The sequence below is a fragment of the Natrix helvetica genome (assembly GCF_964273705.1).
Source record: "Natrix helvetica genome assembly, chromosome: 2".
Lineage (NCBI taxonomy): Eukaryota > Metazoa > Chordata > Lepidosauria > Squamata > Natricidae > Natrix > Natrix helvetica.
In genome coordinates, this window is record NC_138552.1 from 168,794,816 (window position 1) to 168,819,166 (window position 24,351).

At 37.8% G+C, this 24,351-nt stretch overlaps 1 protein-coding gene across 5 annotated transcripts in view; it reads left to right on the top strand.

Moving 5' to 3' along the window:
• The window catches only part of RIMS1 (regulating synaptic membrane exocytosis 1), a 317,386-nt gene that overhangs the window by 261,766 nt on the left and 31,269 nt on the right, over positions 1–24,351 (top strand). For 4 of the 5 annotated variants that reach the window (XM_081940585.1, XM_081940586.1, XM_081940587.1 and 1 more), the window contains 2 exons: positions 11,514–11,626; positions 19,763–19,929. In XM_081940585.1, coding sequence (XP_081796711.1) covers positions 11,514–11,626; positions 19,763–19,929 — 280 coding nt within the window. Of the gene's footprint in view, positions 1–11,513; positions 11,627–19,762; positions 19,930–24,050; positions 24,192–24,351 lie in introns of all 5 variants that reach the window. The other variant, XM_081940589.1, reaches the window with a different exon arrangement.

Here is a 24,351-nt window from a genome sequence, read left to right on the forward strand (position 1 = left end):
TAAACCATTTAATTGCTCCATTTTCCTTTCTAATGTTGCTTCATGGTTATCATTATCAATTCTTCTGTAGGGAGATGAAGTGGGTTTAATATATCAATTTTTTTAAAAAAAAATGGATTGCTGGGATCTATTTCTTAGCACCTGTGTCAATCAAATCCTTGCTATAATCAATAAAAGAATGCAAAACATATCTACCGAAACTTCCATGTATTTTCTATTGTCCATCAAATGTTACCAAAGTGATATTGGATAGTCCTGACTTTTCTAAATCCAGTATGTATGTCTATACTGTTGAAGTCTGGAGCATCATCTTGTTAATTTGTAACTGTTTGGTAGTTTGAAGATTCTATAGAACTGACACTTTTTGACAGTGGAAAATTAATTGATCTCCTCTAGTCCTTTGGCTGTCAATCTGCTTTTCATTCCTGCATGCAAACCCTAAGCTACCCTTTTAACTGTGTAATTGCATAGGTTTTTAAACAAATCGGCATGGATTTCATCAATTGCATCTTTGTTGCTTCCAGTATTTAACTTTACAGTCCATAATGTCTGATTCTAGTTTAGTGTTCCAACTTTTGCATGTGTACAGATTTTGGGGTCTTTCCTATAGTCATGCTAGTTTTTCTTTATGTCTTTTTTCTCTATCAGATCTTTTACTTCTTTTACTTTGCAATGCTTATTGTTGCATAAAAGTTTCTCTTGATTTCTGTAATGTTATTAATAAAGTTCTAGTCTTTTAGATTGTTATTTTCAATTGCATTGCTTCTTTAGATTTATTGACTCTTCTTTGGAACTTGGTTGGACAAAGTCTTATTTGTTGCCTTTTGATTTCCATCTTTCTTCAGCTATTTTCAATATATCAGTCCGGGTAGTCTTCTCCTTATGACCACAATTGGGCCCAACTTCTAAGACAGTTGTTAAATGAATTTTGACCTATTTTATCTTTCTTGCCACAGTTGTTACATGAATCACTGCAGTTGTTAAGTTAGTAACGCAGTTGTTAAGTGAACTTGGCTTCCCCATTCACTTTTGTTTATGAGAAGGTCACAAAACTTGACTCTGGGACATTGCAACCATTATAAATAGGAGCCAATTGTCAAGTGTTCGTGTGACTACAGAGATACTCCAATGGTTGTAAATGTGAAAAATGGTCATAAGTCACTTTTTTCAATGCTGTTGTAACTTTGAACCATCACTAAATGAATAGTTGTAATTTGAGGATTACCTATAGATAGTCACTTTGCCTTCTTTTACTTTTCCCCTTTGGGGATATTTTTGCTTACTTCATCTTTAATGATGTCATAAATTTCAATTCAGAGTTCTTCAGGCACTCTATTTATCAAATGGAGCAGCAGGTGTTAAGTTTGTTGGCTGAATAGAACTCTATATCTTTTGCTGAGTATATAGTCAATTCAGTTTCAGTGTGGTCCATTCAGTCATGTCTACGCATATGTAACATCCACCTTTTAGATTGTTGGATACTTGCTACAAAATTTGAATTTTCTTTGTAGAATTCTATTAATATATTTCCTGCTTGAGTTTATGCACAAGTACCAAATTTTCAGTTATTTTATATACAAACTGTATCAATCCAACCTTCTATAACTTGAAAGATATCTGGCTGGGATTTTTAGTGGGGAGAGTGACATGTTGGCAAGATACTACAGTTCATAACACAACTGTTTATCTTCCATTTCTTCTGTAACTGTAGTTGAAGCATGGACTTAAATCATCGTAATGTTATTTGAAATTGGACTTTAGACATAAATTGAAATAATTCTATCTTTTTGGGAAGTTGCATTTCAGCATTTTCTGTGAAGTTCTGATGTTTGATGCAAATCAATCCATTCCATTCTATTTCTAATTTTCAGAATATCTTTGTTCAGCCTTGACCTTTATGCTCTGACAGCATCAATATTGTCTTGGTTTATAGTTAAGCCATTTCCGATACTATTTAGTTAGTTAGCTAGCTAGTTAGTTATTGTCTATTTATCTAATACCCATCTCACAACCAAGTGACTCTGAGCAACGTTTTGCATATCTTTGCAATACTGGTGTGTGTGGGTGTGTGTCTGGACACATCAGGATACAGCTACATAATAAGCACCAGTGCTATTCATATTTGCTGTCTCCTTCCTGGTAGCTTGCTAGTTGCCTCCTCTTCCAAAATCATGCTGTCTTTGTTGTTAATGTCCATTTGAGGGTGGGTTTTTTGGCAGAATAATAAAGAGGGTTCCCATTTCCTTTTCAAATGAATCATATTTGCTCTTATCTCTCATCTATGACCTGCCTGTCATGGATGAACCTTTGGGGAATGTATATTCCAAATAACATTGCTCAAAATCATTGGATGGTGCAAATGCCCCTTGACCCATAAGTTAACAATGCATGAAAGAGCCACCTAAGACCTAGAGAGGAAATAATTCAAAAACCACTGCTCCAGATTTAATATTTAGAAAGTTAAGACTTCTTAATCAACTCACATGGTCTTTCTATGTTGCTAAGACTGAGTGGTCCAATTTTTTTCTAATGACGAATGACGAATGACGAAATGGAAGATATGGTTGAAAGATACTTGGAGAAATGGCACTTTTTTTTGGAAATATATTTTTATTATTTTTACATTTAAAACAATGCAGTACCGCAGAGTCAAGGTGACCATACATTCGCATTATACACAATTAGTCTCAACCATTAACTATTAGCCTACTTAGTGCATTATCTATCCTTTTGTCCAATCACAATATATACAGTTTGTTCTAGTCTTGTCACCTTGTCTTATACCAATCATAAAATCTGTTCCAGACTTCAAAATATTCTGATTCTCCTTTATTTTTAAGTTCAAGAGTGACCCTCTCTGCTTCCGCATAGGCCAACACTTTTCTGATTATATCTAGTTCTGATGGTGTATTTTCTTTTTTCCAATACTGTGCAAAAGTTATGCGCACCGCAGTTAGTACATGTATAATTAGATAGAATACATTTTTCTTAAACCTCTCCGGTATTATGCCTAGGAGAAAAATTTCTGGTTTAAACAAAATTTGGTCTCCCACCATTTGTTCCAACCATGATTGAATCATTTTCCAATATCTTTTGGCCTCATTGCATGTCCACCACATATGATAAAAAGTGCTTGGTGTTTTTTTACACGTCCAACAATTTGGGGGCAGATTTTTAAACATTTTGGAGAGCCGTGCTGGGGGGAGATGCCATCTGTACAACATCTTATAAAGATTTTCTTTATATGCCGTAGCCAATGTTAGTTTCCAATTAAGTATCCAAAGTTTTTCCCACTTAGCCAATTCCACATTATAACCAAAAATTTTCGCCCAGGCGACCATAATTTCTTTGACATGTTCTTCCTCGAGTTTATATTCCAATAAAAATCTATACAGCACTTTGATCAACTTATTTTCTGTCTCTATCAAAAGTTTATCTAACACTGTGTAATCTTTAGCAATACCTTCCTTCTTCCTGTCCTGTGCAAACCTTGATTGTATCTGTAAATAAGACCACCATTCTACTTGTGCCCCTTGTGATACCAATTCTAATCTAGTTTTAATCTCCCCCTGTCTGTTCAATAACTCTTTATATGTAACAATATTTTCCATATTAATTAAATTTGGGTGTATATATGCTTACATCGTAGATAGCCAAATAGGTATTTCGGTATAGTGATCATGTCTAATTTTGTTCCATATTAATAACAGGGACTGTCTGATATAGTGTCTATTGAAATATTTATGTGCAGATCCTTTTTCATACCACAGGAAGGCATGCCATCCTGCTTGGAGGTCATGACCTTCCAATTTGAGTAATATTTTATTTCTCAACATTATCCATTCTTTTAGGGTGGCCGCAATATAATAAAGTTCCTAATCTGGTATGCCAAATTCTCCTTTTTCCTTAGTATCTTGCATGGCTTTGAGTTTTATTCTTGGCTTTCTTCTCTGCCAAATAAAATTCTAAACCAATTGATTCAAATCCTTTAAAAAACCTTTTCCTAATTTAATTGGAATATTCTGAAATAGGGAAAGAAATTGTGGTAGTACATTCATTTTTATGATTGCAATCCTATCCATCAGGGACAATTGTAGGTTTTTCCACCTTTCTAGGTCTTTCTTCGTTTTGTTCATCAGATTAGTATAGTTGTCTTCTTTGATGGATGCACACTTCGCAGATAAGTGTATACCTAGATATTTCACTTTTTTAACAATTTGAATACCCAATTTCTTCATTAACTTCTCTTTCAATTTGGATCTCATATTTTTAACCAGCATTTTAGTCTTTGTCATATTTATCTTTAAACCCGCTACTTTCCCATATTCTGTCAATTCCGCGATGTTTCATACCAGACTTTATAGGATCCCCTAACACAAACATTAGATCATCCGCAAAAGCCTGTAACTATCATGGACGGAGGCTAACATTGTATTAATACCTAAGGGGGACTCGGATCAGATATTCATACAAAATTACAGACCAATCTCACTGCTAAATGCAGATTACAAGATTTTTGCTCTGATAATAGCAGAACGGTTGAAAAAAAATCCTCACATCATTTATACACACAGATCAAAATGGATTCCTCCCCAGAAGACAAATTAAAAACAATATGAGAATTATGCTGGAGATTCTCGAATATTATGAAGTACATAATGAAAAACAGGTTGCACTATTTTTTCTCGATGCCCAAAAGGCATTCGACAATGTGAACTAGGAATTCTTGCATCAACAATAGGAACACATGGAATTTGGGGATACATTTATAAACACAATTAGAGCAATATATACAAATCAAAAAGCCAAAGTAATAATTAATGGTGAATTAATGCAAAGTATAGCAATCCAGAAATGTATAAGATAAGATTATCCCTTATCCCCGCTGCTGTTTATATTAACCTTAGAAGTTTTAGCCAGGAATGTACATAAAGAGGAACAGATAAAGGGACTAGAAATTGAAAAGGAGAAATGGCACTTCTGTTGTGCTGTGTTCCTAAATTCCTGTGGAATTTATGATGCTCCCCTAAAGGAACTTCTGTCATACAATCAATCAATCATTTGCAGTCCCCTTCATCTGAGTCTCTGAGATATGAACTGGTTAAAAGTCTCACCAAATACTTTTTCTTACAAATTATTACAAGACTCTCCATACACGTTCATATAGAGAGAGCCTTTTAAGTCAGTAGTATGATTTTTCTTTTTAATTACTTTGAAATGTATTTTCCAGAGCATACTTTATACCAAAGACTTCAATATTTTATGTTTTTTCTTCCTATAAGGAAGAGCTATTTATAATCAATATAATGAAAAGTAGTGATTATCATATGTCTTTAAATCTACTCTAATGTAACTATTAACTGCAGAGCAGTTCTTTACTTGAGCAACTGAATATATTTAACCTTTACTGTCATTCTCAAGAATTAGTATTGACCATAATGTTACCAATCTTGAGACAAAGGAATTGCTTTTCATTGGCTATTCAGAATATTCTAAGGCATTCCAGAGTAGTGTCCTCTTAATTCTCTTCATCATGCACATTTTAGCAAGGCCAAGCATGTCTCCATTTAAACTAATCCAAGTTTATTCTTTTGTATGCTCCTCTTCTGCTACATGTCAAAAGAGCTGAGACCACTTTCACCACCTCTATGTATTTGTCTGGGAAAGTTTATAAAAGGTTTAAACTAATATTTTAAAATTGCTTTCACAAATGAATTGCTGAAGCAATATTAGGTAACAAACTCTATTGCAGATTATTCCATAATTAGTTTAAGTAGTTCCAATTTGGGAAGGCTATTATTTTGGGTGTGCATGTGGGTGTTGTGTTATAAACTGGAAGTTATTACTGGAATCTTTTATTTTTCTGACTTTCTGCTCAAAAGAACCAAGATCAATGCATGAAGCAATAAAACTACTTTATCAAAATGAAACATATACTGTACCATCAATAACTGAAGAGCGAACAGACCATTTCCCCCTAGGGTTGCATAAACCTACAAACATAGTTTTATTCTTGCTTACAAAGTGAACGTGTAGGAATCAGCTGTATTTCCTCTGTTTAATTGAATTGAAGTAACAGTAGGAGTGGAAATAAGAGTAGGGACATGGAAAGCAAAAAAAAAAAGGCAAGAGTCATGAGAAAGAATGATCATTATTTGATACTACATAATAATAGTTTAATAGTATATGTGGCTTTGCTAAACAGTAACTATTTCTGTTAAAGTTTCTGAGCACAAAACTAACAATTTATCAAAAAGAATACATAAAATGAATAAGGCAAGTATCAGGTATGTCTTCCAATCTCTTAGCAGATCTTTCCAGATAAGTCTTTTTTTCAATTATCCTTTATTAATTTGTGGGTTTTGCATATGGAGTTGTATTTTAATAGTTACATTATGAGTAGAAATACCATGTGCAAGCCTTAACTTTTCCATAACTCATCAGCAACATGGTACATAGTTTCAGTTCCAAAATGAAATCAAGGACCAAGTGCCAAAAACTCTGAATAAATTGTACCACACATTGTGATACTTTAGATCACATCTTTTTCGATCCATAGATTTCTTGGATGAAATGAAGAAGCACACCATGTTTAATACAAAATATCCTGTTCTGTTTCCACACTTCAGTGAAGAGTTCTTTGACATTTTTTCTTGTAGTCAATAGCAACATACTTGCCACTTGTATATATAGCTTCTGTTTTAACACAGAACATTTGAGGTGCTGGTTCCTTCTAAGATATCCCATGTAGGGATCTCTCCAGGTCCTTGCAATTCACCTTGAATAACCCTGATAATAAAGTTTTTAGCCAGAGGGGAAATTTCTCAGCAGCAATTTCTCCCTCCTTCCTCTAGCATCCTGTAAAAAAATATTATGAACAGGAAGAACGGATTTATCAGTTGCTCTTAAAAAGCAAACATACAAATAAACAAATATCACAGAATAACTTTAAATACCAGTAAGCTATTAGTGAATCTCCTTATGTCCTGTAGAGATCACATTATTATTTTTTCTTTTGTAAACCATTTGTTCCATTTATACAGTATTTAGAAAAGTAGGTGCCTTTAGTAGCACTATGTCTTCTCCCTCTCATCTTTTGCTACTTTGTGAGTAGTCTTTCTGTCTTGATTTAAAGTTTGATTCTTATGTCTTGTTTTTCCTTAAACTGCCCTTTCTAGGCCAATGGGGGTGGGGTGGGAGGGTTGGTCTTCTTTTTTCTAACCACAGGTCCAAGATAACTACTGCTTCTCTCCTTTCTCTTATCATATATGCCCATGTGTTCATCCAAAGTTCCTCAGTTTTTAATATCTTTCCTAGTTTCCTTTTTCTATGGTTCTTGGTATCAACTGTCCATTGCCCCATGTCCTGGTTCTGATGTTCTTACTAAGACCAGTCTGTAAAATTGCAGCTTCTTTATCTTCTGGTTTATTTCCATCTTCATTTCTCTTAGCATCTCCAAGGGTCCAATTTTCTTTTATTTAATTTTGATTCCTTCACTTATTTCTTTATTATAATCTGAACTGAACATTAATATTGATTTAAAATGGTGTTCCTTCTGCTAAAATGCCAATCAAAAACATAGATCAATATCGGGGCTTTTGGTAGATGGATGCTTTTTCATATGCAAATAGAACCAATTGGCCACGATAATTGGCTGTCTGCATTTTGTATATAAAATAATATAACTAGATAAAAAATACTTGAAATGAAGTAGATGCTACCACAAGTTTTGTAACCCTTAATCATAGTGTGATACCTAATGATCTGGAAGAGGCAAGAGGAATTCTCTCAATGTAAAATTCTTATTTTTCAATGCTGGGCCTGTTTTAAAATCTCTGTCAGTAAAGATCATCAAAGGTTTAAAAATAAAATCATACTGAGTTTTTTAATATACAAATATTATGTTCCCAACTATCATTTGAGGCTCTTTGTACACAAACACACACATGTACACAAACTCACACTTTCCAAGGATAAAGTGGTAAAGGTTTTCAGTCCAGAGTACAAATGTGCTGTTTTCCTGGAAGAAAACCTAGCTTTTTTTGGAGTCTAGTTGTCTATCATTTTGAGGCAGGCATGCATTAATGTTCTCTTTCAGACTTTTCTAATAAAAAGGTACCTTGATTTATCGCTGTGTCAGCTATGGTTTTCAGATGACAAATCTATTTTGGGTTATATTTTGAATCTTTAATTTTATGGAATAACATTTCATTGTTGGAACTTTACAAAAATTAGACTATATCAAATCAATGGTTTCCTAGTTGGGGCAACAGCCTAAGGGTCTGGTATCCTACTGGCTAAAGATAATGCATTAGATTATGAGTAATAATTTAAATACAATGCTCACATCCAGATGTATATGTTATTCCATCATGGTCTAGAAAAGCAGACAGCTTCCTATTACCCAACATCATACAAGACAGATAGCTTATTTTGTACTGAAATTCTGTGGTGAAATAAATATTTTGCTTTAGGTTTTAGCTGTTATGTTTCTACCCTGTACAGCTTCCTGTATTACCAAAGCTATTGGGCAGTCTAAGAAAAAAAAATGGAAAACTCAGAAAAATTGCAGGGTTACCCATAGAAAATGCTCTGTGAAATTGTATGAATGAAGCAATATGAATGTTGAGCAAGAACACCAAGTGACAATTGGTGTGCTAACTTTAAGCTTTGTTATTACCCAGGTTGCTCCCTAAACATTTTACACATAGACCTTTCTGTAATAATTACAGTGCCTTGAATATGCATGGACCAATTTTCAGATTTCTGTGTCACCAGGACCATTTTTTTGGTATCTTCTCTCTGTACCAGGGAATATGAATGTGGGGATGTTTTTAATAAAGCAGTACTGTACCAGTGGTGGGTTCCTCCCGGATCGCACCGGATCGCGCGCGCTCCCTTTCAGCGCTCCACCTGGCTTGCGCGCTCCCTTTCAGCGCTCCACCTGGCTTGCGCGCTCCCTTTCAGCGCTCCACCTGGCTTGCGCGCTCCCTTTCAGCGCTCCACCTGGCTCTCGCGCTCCCTTCCGGTGCTGAAACCGGAAGTACAGTTTTGCCCGGCCCTGGCGAAGCAACGACGCCTGTCTGCGCTCCACCAGCTCGGCTGGGAACGGAGATGTTTCCTCAGCGGAGCGGAGCGCCTGAAAAGTCTTTTCAGGCGCTCCGCTCCGCTGAGGAAACATCTCCGTTCCCAGCCGAGCTGGTGGAGCGCAGGCAGGCGTCGTTGCTTCGCCAGGGGCGGGGCAAGACTGTACTTCCGGTTTCAGCGCCGGAAGGGAGCGCGAGAGCCAGGTGGAGCGCTGAAAGGGAGCGCGCAAGCCAGGTGGAGCGCTGAAAGGGAGCACGCGCGATCCGGTGCGATCCAGCAGGAACCCACCACTGTACTGTACCTTGTGTTACGACTGTATAATGCAGGGATTCTAGATTCTCTGATTATTCCCTAACACAGGGTGCATAGCTATGTGAATTAATCACTTAGTGTTTTAGCAGAGGGATTTTGAGCTATCTTAGCAGCAAGTTGCTGAAACAGTATTAACAGATTTTAGGCATATGCTTCCCTTACTGATCTAAATTATTATGCTGTGAAGAGAGATTTTATCATCACTGAAGAAGTTTAACATCTATTGATCACCTATTTCAGGGGTGTCCAAACTTGGGAACTTTAAGATTTGTGGACTTCAACTCCCAGAATTCCTCAGCCAGCATGGCTGGCTGGGGAATTCTGGGAGTTGAAGTCCATAAGTCTTAAAGTTCCCAAGTTTGGACACCCCTGACCTATTTGGATTTGGATTCGTTTATCTCCACTATCATGTCTTCATCAAAGAGCTAGTGAGGGGCCTCTCTAATTAATCCAGGTGATCTAGACAGCAATGAGAATGTTAAAACTGTGGTCTTATACCAGGCTAGTTAGAAGAAGGCCTTTGCAAACACAATGAGCCAAGTAAGTACATTGAGTCAGTTAGGTTATTTGACAGAATGCATGGAAAGGAAAAATATATGGCAAATATTTATGATTGTTATTAATATCTGTCTTTTGCTTTTGTTTGATTAAAATATAAACTACACAGTTAATGTATAGTTAGAAAGTATCAAAAATCCAGAATGTGTCAAACCTTCTTAGATTGCATTCTAAGTCTTTTGCTTGTAGTGCTAAGCCAGAGCACATCTGTGCTTCCCGAAAAAGTAATATAGCAGCAATAGCACTTAGACTTATATACCACTTCACAGTGCTTTACAGCCCTCTCTAAGCAGTTTTACAGAGTCAGCATATTGCCCCCAACGATCTGGATGGAGAGCTGAGTCAACCTTGAGCCTGTGACATTCAAACTGCTAGGACCTGGCAGTCAGCAGAAGTAGCCTGCGGTACTGCATTCTAATCATTACGCCACCAAAGTTCCTTATGCCCCAAATCTCCTGATTTGACTTATTCAATACCTGCATCCTATGTCTTTATTTTATTTAATTGTATTTGATGCAATCTTTTTTATTGTTTTATAAATCTGCTATTGCACAAAGGTTTAATTTACTGACATGATCCTCTTTCTCAACTAGAAATTAAGTTTTGATTATGCATTTACCTGCATCTATCCTTTGCATACTTTTCCTTTCCTTTTTCCCTTCTTTTATTATTAGACTTTCAATACTCAGGTGTCAGGAGGTATTTAAACTCAGTATATGATCATGTACACTGATGGCATTAAATACTGATTGCCTAAGAAACTGAATTTACTGTTCTTATTCTACGGAAGGAATATATATTTTTCAGGAATCTATATCTATCTATCTATATGGATACTCCAACACTGAAAGTCTTTAAGAAGATGTTGGATAGCCATTTGTCTGAAACGGTATAGGGTTTTCTGCCTAAGAAGGGGGTTGGACTAGAAGACCTCCAAGGTCCCTTCCAACTCTGCTATTGTATTGTATTGTATTGTATTGTATTAGATACAATCCAGCTAGGATGTTTTCCTGTATCAAAATATATGTGTAAGGCGTAACCCCCACTCAATACAGAGAAAAGCTTTGCATATAAATAGGCTGATGCTTTGAGGCTTTAATCAATTATAAACAAAGTAATGCAAAATTGTTTGGAAGCCATATCTACCACATTTGCCAATGTCATACAGTACTTTGTTTTCTTTTAAGAATATCATTAAAAATATTTTAAAAGTACAGTAAATATTCTAACTTGGATGGAACATTATCCTTGTAGAATTATATTACAGAGAGACATATTTTGCAAAGGAACAAAAATAATGTTTTCCAATTTTATGAAATATTCTAAATAAAAGAACGCATGTTATGGATATGTTGGAAATTTGGAAATGTGTAGATAGGGTTTCCAAGCAATCCTTGTTGATCAGCATTAGCATGCTTATTGTTTTGCTTTCACGTCCTGATGGAGATACTGTTTGAATATTTATTCAGTTTGAAATATTTATTCAGTTTGCATCAAGTCGCTTCCTATGTTCAAAGGTTTTTTTTTTAATAGTTTTCTATTATCTGTTTTTGCAGCAAATTTAGTAGTGGAGGAGCGAACAAGACAGATGAAAATGAAAATGCACCGGTACAATCAGACAACAGGGTGTGGTTCTAGTCAAGAACTTGAACATGAGCAATATACTAAGGTAAATACCAAAATAGGACACTTTGTTTGAAAAGTTGAAGAATTTACATAGATGTTAAAAATATGGCATACAACAAAAATATTGAGGAAGAATACATGATATCACTCCAAATAAACTTTTTATTGTTTAATTTAGGAAACTACTGATACTGTGTCATTATAAAGAAACCATATTATTATGTCATTATTTCATTTGTGACTTTTTCAACAACTGAGTACTCATAGCTTTTTAAAAAACACACACAAATAAGCCCCTAACTGCATATATATATATATATATATATATATATATATATATATATATATATATATATATATATATATATATATATATATATATATATATATATATATATATATATATACATACATACATACATACATACATACATACATACATACATACATACATACATACATACATACATACATACATACATACACTTTTCCCGTGTAAGGTTGAGATTGTCTTTGCAACGTTTCGGCAGGATCACACCTGCCATCTTCAAGCTTTTAAGCCCACAGCTTGAAGATGGCAGGTGTGATCCTGCCGAAACGTTGCAAAGACAATCTCAACCTTACACGGGAAAAGACCCGAATACAACAAAACCAGCATACCTACACCCGTGAAAATCTACGAAAACAAATTATATATATATTAACACCACCCACCACCCAGGCCGTTACAATACAAAACAACAATGCACACACAGCAAGCACTAATCAGCACCAATCTACCAATCATGATACAACCACACAACCAATCATTCCACTTACTGAAACAAAGACAGCACCCCATCCCCTCCCACCAAGATCTACAGAAAAACGGCAGCTCCGTTCGCATTTTAAGCCTAAAACAACAGCCTGAAGATGGCAAGTGAGATCTTGCTGAAACGTTGCCAAGACAATCTCAATCTTACACGGGAAAAGACCCGAATACAACAAAACCAGTGTGTGTGTGTGTGTGTGTGTGTGTGTGTGTGTTGTATTTGTGCTGATAAAAAATAAAAAATAAAAATATGGGTTTCTGCCTGGATGGTTTTCTGTGATGAGCCAAAGGGCAGAAAGAAGGAGGAGTGAGCTCCCTCCCATATTTGGGCATACCAGGGGTTGTAACACAAATACATATAAAATGTGTTGTATTTGTGCTGATAAATAAATAAAGGGAGACTAGTATAGATCTATTTCAACCTATTTAGGTCTCATCAGCTAGCCATACCCTTACTGGGAATCGAACCAGGGCTGTATTGCATATTAGGCTAATGTAATTGCCACTAAGCCACAGGCTCTCTTCCTTATCAGCTAGGCCAGGGAAATAGGTATGTATTTGTATTACAACCCATGGTATGCCCAAATATGGGAGGGAGCTCACTACTCCCCCTTTCTGTCCTTTGGCTCATTACAGAGGACCATCTAGGCAGAAAACCATATTTTTATTTTTAATGTTGTCTTTTTATATTTGTGTTGTATTTGTGCTGATAAATAAATAAAGGGAGACTAGTATAGATCTATTTCAGAGTAGTGAGCTTCCTCCCATATTTGGGCATACCAGGGGTTGTAATACAAATGTATGTATGTATGTATGTATGTATGTATGTATGTATGTATGTATGTATGTATGTATGTATTTGTGTTACAACCCCTGGTATGCCCAAATATTGTGGGATATATATATGAGATTGGTTACATTTAAATTTATTCTGGTTATTCTGGTTATGGAAAATAAAATTATTGCTTTGTTCTCCCTTCCCACCCATCAAAATAATAAAGAACATTAGACAATAATCTTCCTGTAGTGTAAATTAAAGTTTAAAAAATTATTGAGAATTTCTAAAACAAATCATTTTTGTCAAATTGAAAATCTTTCTCTAGGATTTCTAACTGAATCAAGCAGATATTCCTCCTTTTAAAGGGAAAAAAAGCCTTTCTACAAATTGGAAACGTATATTTCAAGTAGTAGTACAATCCCTATGCAAACGAGTAGCTCAAAAGGAGAAGTGAGCAGGTCATTCTCTCTTTAAGTCATACCTTTTCCTTCTTCTCCATAATCTCTCACAATTGTTCATCATGGATAGTGTGACAGCAGGAAGCTTTTACTTATCTACAAAGGCTTCCATGGATAATGGGCTCCAGTGACGTGCAGTCAGTGGAGGCAGGGGAGGCGGAGCCTCACCACTCTCATCATGAAAATAAAAAAGAATTACTCCAGGAAGCCGTGAAAGTGGCTGGGAGAGGCGTGCGGCTTGGTTTAGCCTCCCTGGACATCTCAGCAGCAGTCCCAAGTGTGCCGATCTCGCCATTTTTTACATCGGGCGAGCCCAGGATCCTTGCAAGGGGAATGGGACGTGTGCAGGAGGCTCCTCAGCTCCAGCCTCAATCAGCGCAGCCGCGGTCCCCTTCATCTTGCCTCAGGAAGGAGGGGAATGGGACCACGTGTGCAGGGGAAGGGGATCGCGGCTGCGCTGATTGAGGCTGGAGCTGAGGAGCCTCCTGCACACGTCCCATTCCCCTTGCAAGGATCCTGGGCTCGCCCAATGTAAAAAATGGCGAGATCGGCACACTTGGGGCTGCAGGAGTTACAAGAGCCGGGGGTGGGGGGAGCGCTCACGTTGCTTGCCGCCTTCGGTATACCGCTAGGTTGGGGAGTGCCCGCTGCCGCCGCCCGCTGCTGCCGCCCGCCGCCACCCCGCGCAGCCCGCCCCCGCTCCGCGCCGCCCGCCGCCCCCGCGCCACCCGCCGCCGCCGCCCCGCGTCGCCCGCCGCCGCCGCCCCGCGCATGACAAAACTTCCAGCATCGGCCGCTCTAGGAGTGCTCTCTATGGTGGGCCGGCTGCTGGAAGACTCTGTCCAGAAAACTCTCTGTCCGGCAGCCGGCCCACCAGAGAGAGCACTCCTAGAGCGGCCGATGCTGGAAGTTTTGGAGTTTGGATGTTATGCACGGAGCAGAGCGGGGCAGCGGCGGCGGCGCGGGGCGGCGCAGGGCAGCGGCGGCGGTGGTGCGGGGCAGCGGCGGCGGTGGCGTGGGGCAGCGGCGGCGGCGGTGCGGGGCAGCGGCGGCGGTGGCGCGGGGCAGCGGCGGCGGCGGCGGCACGGGCGGCGGCGGCATGGGCGGCGGCGGCACGGGCGGCGGCGGCAGCACGGGCGGCGGCGGCAGCGCGGGCGGCGGCGGGGAGCGGAGCGGGGCGGAGCGGGGCGGAGCGGGGCGGCGGCGGCGGAGCGGGGCGGCGGCGGCGGAGCGGGGCGGCGGCGGAGCGGGGCGGCGGCGGCGGAGCGGGGCGGCGGCAGCGGGCACTCCCCAACGGTATACCGAAGGCGGCAAGCAACGTGAGCGCTCCCCCCACCCCCGGCTCCTGTAACTTGGCGCTTTCAGGATAACGCTAGGTCAGTGAGCGTGGGACAGGTTGTATTTTCGGGGAAACACGGTACCTAGGCATTTTTTACATCGGGCGAGCCCGGGATCCTTGCAAGGGGAATGGGACTATGTGTGCAGGCGGCTCCTCAGCGCACAGCCTCAGATTAGCAGAGCCGCGATCCCCTTCCCCTGCACATGGTCCCATTCCCCTCCTTCCTGAGGCAAGATGAAGGGGACCGCGGCTGCGCTGATTGAGGCTGGAGCTGAAGAAACTTCTCCGTTTGGGCTGCGCCCCTGCGATCGGAGCAACCACGTGGTTTGATGACGTCACCAGCCTCACCAGTCATAAACATCACCGCACGTCACTGATGGGCTCTTTACATACTATAGCATGAGTTTTCAGAAGGAAAGGACTCAATTTGTTATTGACAGATTCAATTGCATAATACTAATGTGTCAACTAAACAGTCATAAATCATATACAGCCGTGATGGTGAACTTATGTCACGCAGAACCATTTGTTAGGGCATGCGAGGCATTATCCTGTCAGCTCCAGCGTGCCAGCTGACTTTGGCCTTCATTTTTGGCCATTTTTCGCCCTCCGGAGGCTTTCCTGAAGCCTCTGAAGGGCGAAAAATAACCCAAAGCGCAAACCGGAAGTTCAGGAACAGATTGCACGCTGTGCTGTTTTTTCTCCCTATGGAAGGAGAAAAATGGCCCTACGGGCAACCTGGAAGTTCAGGAACGGACTTCCAGGTTGCCCGTAGTGCCATTTCTTGCTCTCTGGATGGGTATGGGCATGGCCTATGGGTACGGGCATACCCGCGCATGAGCCCCTGCGCTCCCCCCAGCGATGGGAAAAAGTTTAGCCATCACTGATATACAGTAATTGCTCATTTACAAACAGAACTCACTTTTTTGTGTAAAGTGTGTGATTTTTGCTAATGAGTTGATTATCTAATAACTAGGATTTTCTGGAACAACAACCAATTACTAACAACAGAAATTGAATCAATTTGTTAAGCACTGCTTTTTTTCATCTATCATACGCAATCTAGACAATAAACCTATCGTGGCATTTATTTTTTTTAAATGTGCATTTTTTTTCAATTTCCTCAGATTCCAGATCAAAACATTATGGCAAATTATGCAAATTATGCATTATGAAAAATTGAATCTATAGAATCCAGCATTTTCATCATGTGTTATGGGATTGTGATTCATGTTCTGCCTATTATGCATATGTGTTCAATGTAGCAATGTCTGAAGAAAACAGGCACAGTTGGTATGATTATGTTGTACTGTGCTTTTTGTCATTTGCTTTCATCATTTGCTCCCCCTCATTCAGAAATACCAATGAACTGGGATTTTTAGACCTTCTCATTGCTTTTGTTTTGCATTCTACTTTTTTATAGTTATATGTGAAAGACATTCCACTAAGTGTATTCCACTCAGCTGGTTAAGAACTGCTACAGTGCTAAGAGCTTTGCCTACCTGTGTTAGACTTAGGGGGGAAGCAGAAAGCAATGCTTTTTAGTTGTGTCACAAACTCTTGAGATAATATCCCCTTTCCTACATCCATATAGCTCCTTTTCTCTTGATATTTAGAAAAGCTATGAAAGCATGTTTGGAAGAAATTTTAATAAGGTCATGGTTATTAGAATATTTAATAATAAATATAATGTCAGTGGGAATATGGATTTTAACAGTTTTAACTAAAAACTGTTAAAAACTTTACTTTCATTAAATTGGTTCTAATCTATGATTTTTCTTCTAGAAACCACAATAAATTCTCCATGATTGTAGCCATATAGAAATCTAGGTAATAATCACTAAATAGATGATTAAATTGAAGAAGTGTTTGGAAAGCAAACTATGGGTTTTGAAAGAATAGATATTGTTATCTTTCTTTTCCAGAATCTTTCCAGGTATTGATGTCAGGCTGATAGGTCTGTAGTTTCCTGGATCCATTTTTTTTCTTTTCTGAAGATTGAAAAATAATGAATCCAGGACACTACAGACCTATCAACCTGACATCAATACCTGGGAGGATTCTGGAAAAGATCAAACAACAAATCTGCAAATGCCTAGAGGCAAACAAAGTCGTAACCAAAAGCCAATATGGGTTTATTAAAAACTGATCATGCCAAGCAAATCTTATTGCATTCTTTGACAATGTGACAAAATTAATGGACCAGAAAAATGGATATAATTTACTTGGACTTCAGTAAGGCATTTGATAAACTAAGTTACAACCATTGTGGCACAGTGGTTAGAATATAGTACTGCAGGCTACTTCTGCTGACTTCCGGCTGCCTGCAATTTGGCAGTTTGAATCGCACCTGGCTTAAGGTTGACTCAGCCTTCCATTCTTCCGAGGTCAGTAAAATGAGGACCCAGATTGTTGGGGGCAGTATGCTGCCTCTGTAAATCGCTTAGAAACAGCTGTAAAAGCACTGTGAAGTGGTACATAAGTCTAAGTGCTATTGCTATTGCTAAATAAGATTATTAGGCCAGTGCCAGCGTAAGCATAAGATTTGCCCAACTTCCTTGAAAGTCAAGATATGGAAGACTTACCTGCTGTTTGAGTTCACCCAACTCTTTTGAGTCATAACCTTAATGGTGCTGTAAAGGAAAAGAAATGTGAAGCAAAATCAGAAGCAGTCATTTCTTTTAGTGACAACGTTGCTTAAAGACTGAGTTGCTGGTCACAATTTCATTTGCTAAACAAGGATTAAGGTCACTTAATCTAATAGTCCAACAGATTTCCACTTTGAAGTAATCATGAGAAACATGTATTTAATATAAAATACCAAATGTACAATATGCTTTTGTTCTCATACTTTGCTGGTTATTATAATTGCTAAAATTGCTGTATGTAAATTATGATTTTATAGCGTTATAAATTAATAGTAGACATTCATACTTGTGTGTCACAAAATATTATCTGATATTTGATCTATTTCACAGATACCTGAAAACTGAATTAACTGTAGTTACGTTGCTATAAAGGGAAATACCTCCATCCACAGTATTTGTACCACCTGGTGCAATATTCATGTAAACATCTCTAGCACCATCCAGACATGCTGGAATTCTTTATACTGTCATTATGCAATGTAAAGCCAACTTTTAGAGTAGGTGATTATTTACAAAAATCTTTCTGTGATTTTTTAAAATATGTAACACCTTTACTTTTCCAGTTTGCAGAAAAAAGACAGTTACTGTGATAGTAGTTCAATGAAAGAGGTGCTTCACAATGTTCATAGTATAAATGAAGCCCTTTACTTTGAATCATTTAAAGTTGTCATTTTTTTTCCAAATCTTGCACAGCTGTTTCAAAATTGTATAGGGCTGCCTATCATTCCTTCATCCACTTCTGAGCCATGTAGCTGCCTTCTCCAGCCTTGTGACTTACCGTGTTGTGCAAATACACTGTACCAAAATTTTCCCATTGAGGAAAACCAGAAAGTATCACCATGGTTTTTTGGAGATCTTTTGGTAGACACACTCCACTCCACTGCCTGGAGTCACACAGCCTGCAAATTACTTGATTTTTTTAAATCTTTAACTTGGTTTTTTTAATCATTACCTGAGTTTTATTTGATCATTTGATGTGTGACAGAGAAAAGACAATTAGAGATTGAAAAGTAGCCCAATACCTAATCTAATCTTAATGAAATAATTCAAAGATTGAAACTGTAAAGTGGGAATTTTACTAACAAGGGACAGATGGCAGAAACATCCAAAGCCAGAAGAACTAAATTACAGCCGCCGATTCAGGCAAATGGGAGTTTTAAGCCTAGTGGGCAAGATTCTACTTTCTAAATATTCTTATGTAGAATATAAAGCAGGGGGTTTAATTGTAATACAGGGCCTGAAACACTGGTAGATGAATTTTGAAACTGAGCATAGTTTATAGATGATTTGATAAATTTTAGAAGGTTTTTTTTCTAATCTATATTTTTATATAGTTGTCCAAACTGACAGGATGATTGAATTATTTACTGTTAAATTACTAAAAATATCAATACTTAGTGTATTTTCAGATCATTCTGAAATCATTTTCAGGTCATTCTAAAATAATTTTAGCTGGATTATGCTATCTGTTTCTTTCATTAAAAAGAGCACTAAAGAACAACAGAAGCAGGGTTATTTTTATCTATTATCTTTAATAGAATTATTATCTATAGTTTCCATTCCTTGGTTGCTAAATAATAGTTTTTAAAGTATCCATTAGAAATCAGCAAAATCCATATGTGGACAATGGGCACTGATTGTAGTAAACACCTGTTGGAAATCAAGTTTAGAGTAGAAACTTTGAAGAGATTTCATCATTATGCAGCAGCTCAGATTGTTACCATTAAATCATTTCAATATTCCACAGTGCTTCTGCTGCCACCATTTTTTTTAAAAAAAATGCAACTTCATGCTGAACATAAGAAAGGCAAAATTATCTTTGGCTCCTTACCACCATAATGCTGCCTCTTTTTTTAAAAAAGAAAAAGGTCAGAGATAATGTGTGTATACAGACTTGTGGTCATTTGCAAATTCATATTTTTAATTATCTGCTTTAAAGTTAATACCCTTTTCTTACTGTTTACCTTCTCATAACTGGTCCCCTAAAATTCATGAATAATGTATGCCCTTTTAAAAAAAATATTACATAAAATCAGCAGCAGTACTATTCTCACTGGTGGCCTTCTGAAGTTGTGCTTGTACACCAGTTATTGTTGTTTCTGTATGCGTGTCAATGAACCTCATATTGTCTCTTCTCATCTTCAGTATAATATACAAACCGATCAGTACAGAAGTTGTGATAATGTCTCTGCCAAGTCATCAGATAGTGATGTCAGCGATGTGTCAGCTATTTCCCGCACCAGCAGTGCCTCTCGCCTCAGCAGCACAAGCTTTATGTCAGAGCAATCCGAGCATCCAAGAGGCAGAATCAGGTGAGCTTTAAATCTTTAGGGTAATGTGTTAATATGTCAATTAAAAACCTTATGCCTTTTGCCATACAATGTACAGTGGTTTCCTGAATGAAACAAAACCCTATATAGAGCTGCGATGGCACAGTGGTTAGAGTGCAGTACTGCAGGCTGCTTCTGCTGATCACCGGCTGCCAGCAGTTTTGCAGATAAAATCTCACCGGGCTCAAGGTTGACTCAGCCTTCCATCCTTTCGAGGTCGGTAAAACGAAGGCCCAGATTGTTGGGGGAAATATGCTGACTCTGTAAACCGCTTAGAGAAGGCTGTAAAAGCACTGTGAAGCGGTATATAAATCTAAGTGCTATTGCAGATTCACATAGTTAACGAAATAAACAGTAGTAAACATTTGGTGAGATCTGACAAAGGCGCTCACCTCTTTTCGTATGGTAAAGCAGGTTTTAAAAAGTCATTTTAGCATGTGTCATACAGGATATACCATAATATCAAAACATATCCAGAGTTCAAAGAAAGTGCAGAAAAAACAACAAATTCCAATTTGCAAAGATCCTTTGAAATGTGCAGGAATTCCAAGCAGATGCTGTAACTACCTTCCAAGCAAGTTCAATGTAGGTTGAACTTCAGCAAGTGAAGTTTTTACACTTGCTGTATGATTTTTTAAATAGTTGTTTAAAAGTGGGGCCACAAAAAAGAACAGCAGAAGATGTGGGCGCTTCATCACTGCAGATTTTGAAGAAGAGATTGGACAACCATTTGACTGGAATGTTATAGGGTCTCCTGCTTGAGAAGCGTGTTCAACTAGAAGACATCAAATGTCCCTTCTAACTATGTTATTTTGTTCAGTAAAAGTGAAAAAAGATATATAGATATGATTAACAAACTATATAAATTTGAATAAGAATTTTTGAAGTAATTTGTGCTGAAAATAAAACTGATCTTACATCAGTTTAACATATCGGAACCATTATTAAAATCAAGCCGGTATTTAATAATTAAAAGTCAGTGTAAAAGACATTCCTTAATATTAACAAGAGTTTTTATTTCATCTAAAAAGTCTATCCTTTTTTAATGAAGCAATCACGATGCAATAGCAGTCTGGATATTTAAGTTGCTTCACGAAATATTTCTTCTGCATCATATCTTTAAATTTCTTAAAACATGTATGGTTATTTCCTGTGAGCAACACAAAATCAATTGCGGTATTTTGTTGTGGTATGTCATTCAAATATTTATCAAAATTTTAAGGATACTTGACGCCATAACAGTTCTGGGCAGTATACAATCTTAAAAATAAATCCACAAGAATAAACCAACATGTTCTTAACATAGAACTCATCCATCAGAAGCTTATATAATGTAAACTGAGGCCTGAGGAAACATTAGATTTTAAGAGTTTATTTGAATAAGACTATGGTAGGAGCCATAAAGATCTCTGGAAAGATTCTGTTCACATCAAAGTAGGCTTACTTCTTGGGTTCTATGAGGTTGCATTGTTAATTGATGGGGCCCAGAAGGTGACAACTCTTTCATCTTCGTCTATTAAACAGGATAGACAGGCATCACAGAGACAGTCATTAGCCAAGCCCTACACCATGAAGGAATTTATAAGGGATAACCAGCATCTCAAATTGCTCTGAACCAGTGGTGGTTTGGCAGGCTGAATCACTGGAACCGGCAGCGACTCAGGTCTGCCACCCCCCCGAACCGGTTCTCCGGGCGGCGCCATCTTGTTTTTTGCTTCTCCTCACATGCAGAACAATTTTTATTGCAATGTGCATGCATGCGAAGCACCCCTGCTCTGAACCCCCGCTCTAAATCTACTGTTAACAAGTGCAAAAGAACATAGTTGTTACATGGGCATATATGCATGCTCATGACTTCCCGTGTTTTCTGGATCAGCTGCAGCTCCCAAGTGACCTTCAAAGGTAGGCACCATGTAGAGTACATTGCAGCAAGTGACACACAAAGTAATCAAAGCGAGACTTCCGGTGATAGTGACTGTTCTGAAGTTGTGCTTCAGAAACTGAGCACAACTGGAATATGTTGAATCTGTACAAAGGCCTGACTGGATACAGCTGGCAGCTGCTCCTCAAGCCAGAGCTATAAATCCAGGCAAAAGCACATAATCTACATTTTCAACTGCTTCAGAATGATCAGATATACACTGTAAAGTAATTTTGGATTTGCAGACATATGAGTGACTATTTCAGTATCTGATACATCACAGTACATTTTGTCACCTAAACTAACTCTTATGAGCAAAACACAACTTGTTTAGCTTTCTAGAAAAGTTGGAACCAGATTACTACCACCACCCCAAAACAAAACCTTTAAGCAGCTATTTCCTTTTTCATCTATCCGATTATTTCATTTGAGGGGAAGATGGCATAGAATATTACTTAAGGACGGTAAGGAAGAAATCTGTAGGATTTCTCTGTTACCTTTCAATAAATTTCAGACATATGATCTAGTATTCCATTGTTCTTTTTCCCTCTACAGTAATTTGGGAATCTGAGTTGAAAAAGCAGATTCAGAAGAATTACAAGCCTATCTTGGACTAATGCAAAAAAAAGTATTTAATAGTCTGCAGGAATTTTATTAATATAGACAAATTGTGAAATATCCAATCTATTTTTAGAAACCCGTTGAAAGTATAATCCTATGCAGGTCTATTCATAAGTATGTCTGTCAACCTTGATTGGAATTATTCCAAGTAAAGGTGTTGCGATAATGTTCCTGAATTAGCAGTCGTATTTCATTTTAAAGAGACTAAGCAAGATTTCAATGCATTGCTTACTATTCAAATAATTTATCCCATAGTTCTCAGCAATGAGATTTTTAATATTACTATGTGGCAGATTTACCCTATGTTAAAATTACAATTCTTAGGTATAAGAATTACAGTTTAGCAAATCAATTAGTAGTCTGCTTCATTTCTGTACAAAGAAATGTTTCTGTACAAAATCCCCTAGTTTCTGATAAATTTGGAACTTTTTGTGGTATCTGACTTCAGCTATGTGATAGTGTAACTACTTTTTTTTTGAAGAATCCTTCTTTATTTAACTGATTAAGTAAATAGCATTGAACAAAAACTTAAAATTATGAAACTAGAAAGAAAAAATAAAACTTTCCTTATAACCAGCAAACTTGGCCCTTCTTGCATTTGAGATAGCCTTGGATGAACCATTAAACAAACAAACAAACAAACACCCGTGCTTATGGCATCAAGGGAAGGGTTATTTCTCTTAGCTATCTTTGGGAGGGCAATTAAAAAATACTTTACAATAAATTTTTGTATTTCCATTTGTTCTCTTACAACAATTTTATTTAAAACGCATTAAGACGTGTTGACATTTGCATTTTTTTCTGTTGCCCTAGTTATAAGTAAAATATTTGGTTCTATTACTTATGGCTATCTACTGTGAATTTTAAAAAAGTTTAATATAGTTCTGGTGTCTTGCCTGGAGATGGCCAGGAAGAATACTGAATTTTAAATCTATTTCACCTTCAGCTCTTACTGAGTTTTAATGTCTTATCAGTTAAACAATGGAAGGGCCAAAAGGCTCTATTGTTGGTCTGTGCTTAGGGCATCAAATGCTTTCAATCCCGCTTTCAGATAACATGTGATTTTGCAATCAAATGTTTTCACTGGTTTATTTTCTCTCTCTCTTTCTTTTGTTAAAATTACACACAAAAGCTGGGCATTGCACAAGGAGAGACCTGTTAATTTGTTGGAGCCCCCAATCAATAGTCTAAGCACCTTTTTTTGATTAACAAATCTTCCTAAAAGGCATACACTGCAGCTCATTTTGTAAGATGGAACAGTTAACCCAATGTTTTACAACATCAGCAACTTCTAGATATGTGGACTTCAACTCCCAGAATTCTCATCCTCTTGAAGAGTTGAAGTCTACACCTTTGACATTGCTGAGGTTCAGAAACAAGTTAAACCAATATAGGATTTGAAAAGGGGTTGAGGCAAGTTGTTGTTGGTGAGGAGATCAAGGTTGACTATGCAGATGGAGGTGACATATGGGACAGATAAAAAGTACTTCATAATTCCTTTTTTTCATTATGAGTTGTCTTCATTTAATTTTGCATGCCTGCATGTTGTGACTATGGGAAGATCAAAATCCTTAGAGAACTGCAAAGTTGATGGCAAAAAAGGCAGGAGGATTTCATGGGAATTAAATGACAAGATGGGGCACAGTGAGAAAAAAAAGAATGTGGAAGACAAGAAAAGAAGGCATACTGTTGCTGACGTGAGGTAAAGGCAAGCTTCTTTCCCTTGTGAATTTGTACCTGTAACCCAAAATATCATGATTTCATTAGTTTGGAAGAATGACATATGTTTCAACTGATGTCTATGCATTGCTTGATTGTTATTGTAAATAACCAAAGGTGTTTAAACAAATTAAACACTGCAT